General features: G+C 27.1%; 1 protein-coding gene across 1 annotated transcript in view; it reads right to left on the bottom strand.

Annotated features, from left to right (window-relative positions):
* Positions 1–552: 552 nt before the first annotated feature.
* LOC103310274 (odorant receptor 2a-like) overlaps positions 553–3,141 on the bottom strand; it is a 4,487-nt gene continuing 1,898 nt past the window's right edge. Inside the window, exons 2-6 of the mRNA XM_016807023.2 lie at positions 2,180–2,258; positions 1,771–1,870; positions 1,576–1,695; positions 1,322–1,480; positions 553–1,113 (exon numbers count right to left, since the gene is read on the bottom strand). Of these exons, the coding sequence (XP_016662512.2) occupies positions 1,054–1,113; positions 1,322–1,480; positions 1,576–1,695; positions 1,771–1,870; positions 2,180–2,258 (518 nt within the window). The 3' untranslated portion in view covers positions 553–1,053. The remainder of the gene's footprint in view (positions 1,114–1,321; positions 1,481–1,575; positions 1,696–1,770; positions 1,871–2,179; positions 2,259–3,141) is intronic.

Here is a 3,141-nt window from a genome sequence, read left to right as displayed (position 1 = left end):
TCCAAACTGGGGTGTAACATTTGCCCTAAAATCTTTAATTTGTGAAAAATGCCCCACATTGTATAAAAAGTACAAAAAATGCCCTAAAAGATGAAAAATGACTTAAAAATGTTGAAAAATGACGTTAAAAACAAAAAAATGCATTTATAGCTAAAAATGCAAAAAAATACAAAAAAATGCAAAATAAAATTAGAATATTCTGCATCAAGGGAGCATGAAACAAATTTTTAGCTAGGATAGCATTGTACAGAATAAAAGGAAAAAAAATGCAAAAGTCATCAACATCCTAACTCTAATTATAACTAATGTACGGCGTACGCATGTTGTGTTAGATTTATAGAATAGTACTAACTACACAACAATTAATTTATTACAATAAGACGTGTTCAAACATATAATTACTAACCTTCATTTAGTATGATAATTATTATTTTCTGTAATCATAAAACACTGTTCGTAAAGCCAATTTATTATTTAAGAATAACATAAATTATATTAAATGTATATCATTAAGGGTGTCGGAACCGGTTTTACAAATTGTCTGCAATTATATTAAAACATTTGAAAATTGTATTTTATAAATAAGTTTTATTTGTTTGTCCACTAATCTACTGCTAAATGCCTGTAAGTGGGCAGGGGGTTGATATGGGTTATAATATATTCGGTGTATTATATCAACAAAAATTACATCATAGGAAAAACTGTCATGCCTCGTTGTCCAAATTTTCATTTTACTCTCTAGTAATAGAAAAATACGTTTGAAAATGAACTTATAGGTATTGTAAATTATAAAATACATATTTTAGCTTCTATAAATATAATTTTGAAAATCGAGCTTTAATCCTATTTGCAAAATGTTCTCTTATTTTAAATAAAAAAAATAAACGAAATCTAACATCCTTGATATAATATCTACAACAAGTCAGTTTCATAATTTTATTACTAAAGAAATAAGTAATTTGATGTTTATATTTTAAACATACAATGTGATTTAACTAATATTATCTAATATTTTACTCGCTGTCATTAGTTGAATTCATAAATTAGTACATTTCATTTCTGGACTCTTGAATTTAATAGTACAGACACTATTGAGTATGACATGTTCATCACCTGAAAATCGTTAGTTTACGATTTAATATTGTTTTTAAATTGTAATAGATATTAGAATGTTCATGATTAGCTGTGGGTACAATAAAGGTTAAGCGAAAAGAAATATAAGTAATAAGACAATAATATAGGTATTGTGTTGTATAAAATATTTATAAAGGTGATTTATTAAAATAATAATAATCGGCTAATATAACTTATAAGTGCTTACATTGGCGAACATTTCTAGATTTATGATAGACATTGGTGTCACTTTCATCACTCGCCTGTGAGATGAGTTCGTGTTCATAGCAAACAACAATGTCTTTTTAAATTTTAAATCCATTGCAGTCCAGTTACTACTATACAATCCAAAATTCATATTACATTTCTGTCAATAAAAATGTTCAATATTTCAATAAAATATTTGTCAAACAAAATGAGTATTAGTATCTAGTTTGAGTAATTTATTTTTTGTTTGCATACCTCAGTTTCTATGTGGTTGAATACATAACAATACAAGAAGAGTTCAAAAGTAACTGATAAAAAACCAAAAAATACTTTTAAAACTGGTATGGATATAATTGAAAAACCCATAAGATACGTCTTGATAAAAAAAAAAAATAGATTTAAAAATGTGTTTATGAAACATAATATCTATGGTAAAAAATAAACGCTTACCAGGGAAGTGAGAAATATTAATGTTATTACAGAATACGATCCACCGATTATTTGGAATAAGATGGCAGGTTGTAAAATTTCAAAAAAATCATCATATATCCTGGTGCGGTTGAAAAATAAAAAATAGAAGTTATTAGTCATAGTTCTCAATCCTTATGCTTCTTATTATGAGAATAATACATTCGTAAAATGTTAATTAAAAACCACTATTGCGTTCTCTATGTGTTGTAGTAAAATATTTTTTAAGCAATCTAAATTTAAGCATCTAAATTTGGTGCATACACATTGTAACGGTGTCACACATTATGGATCCGTTACATTTTAAGTACAACTTTTTTGATTACAGAATTTTAATCAAACTATAATTGTGCTCGTGTGAAATTTGAATGACACATTATTATGCACTCACTTTATTATACTTTGATTATCTTTTATGCGGTTGATCAGTTCATCATAACAATTAAATGTATTATTATCATCATTTGTACCTGAAACAATTATCATAAATAATGTATACAACAATATTTGTGACTATAGTATGTATAACTGTGGCCTGTTGGATTGCTGTTTCACATTCATTCATTTCAACAACTCACACAGTAAACTAATTAATTAGCGATAACTTTTTTCTTCGTATTACTGTGAATCGTTTCGAAAACAATTTAGAATATTAATTTATAACCATTTTTTAATATTCTAAACTACATCGTAACAGTGATTTGTTAAATTGGTCAGCTCTTAGGCCTCCCCTCTCCCGTCTCAATTAAATCACCTAGACAACTTGTAAATGTCTGTATAAATTTGGCAACACATTATTCGTTAACACTGTAGTCCTGCGCATTATAGAAATGATAGATTGACTTACCATAGATTCAAGTTCACGAAATCAGCAATTTCATGAATTACACAAATGCACCATAATATGCTAACATAATGACTCCTCATAAAATACGCAATAAATCACTCTAAATTATGTATAACTTATCAATTATCATTTATCATAGAATATTAGTAACACTTTTCACAAACTTTTTTAGTTTTATCATAATATCATATTAGTAATTGTTAATATTTAATGAGTGATTTGCACCATGTGAAATATTGGCTACAACTCATTTGCGCACAGTTTATGAACAATAGAAACCTTTTTTCCAAGAAATTTATTCACGTATAGGGTGTACATAATCTGCGTACCTCCATATTTTCAATTTAGTCAACACTGATAGGTAGTGGATAATAATTACTATAGTCAAACAACATTTTCCTTCACCCTTTAAAAGGCTTAGGGACTTTCTGTCTCATCATATTCTGATGTTATAGACTGACGGGTTTAAAATGTGTTTTAGCTATTTATTTTAGAACAGCTTCCTT

The sequence above is a fragment of the Acyrthosiphon pisum genome, chromosome A1 (genome assembly GCF_005508785.2).
Source record: "Acyrthosiphon pisum isolate AL4f chromosome A1, pea_aphid_22Mar2018_4r6ur, whole genome shotgun sequence".
Classification (NCBI taxonomy): Eukaryota; Metazoa; Arthropoda; class Insecta; order Hemiptera; family Aphididae; genus Acyrthosiphon; species Acyrthosiphon pisum.
Note: the sequence above shows the minus strand (reverse complement) of the source record. Positions and strands in the feature narration are given on the sequence as shown.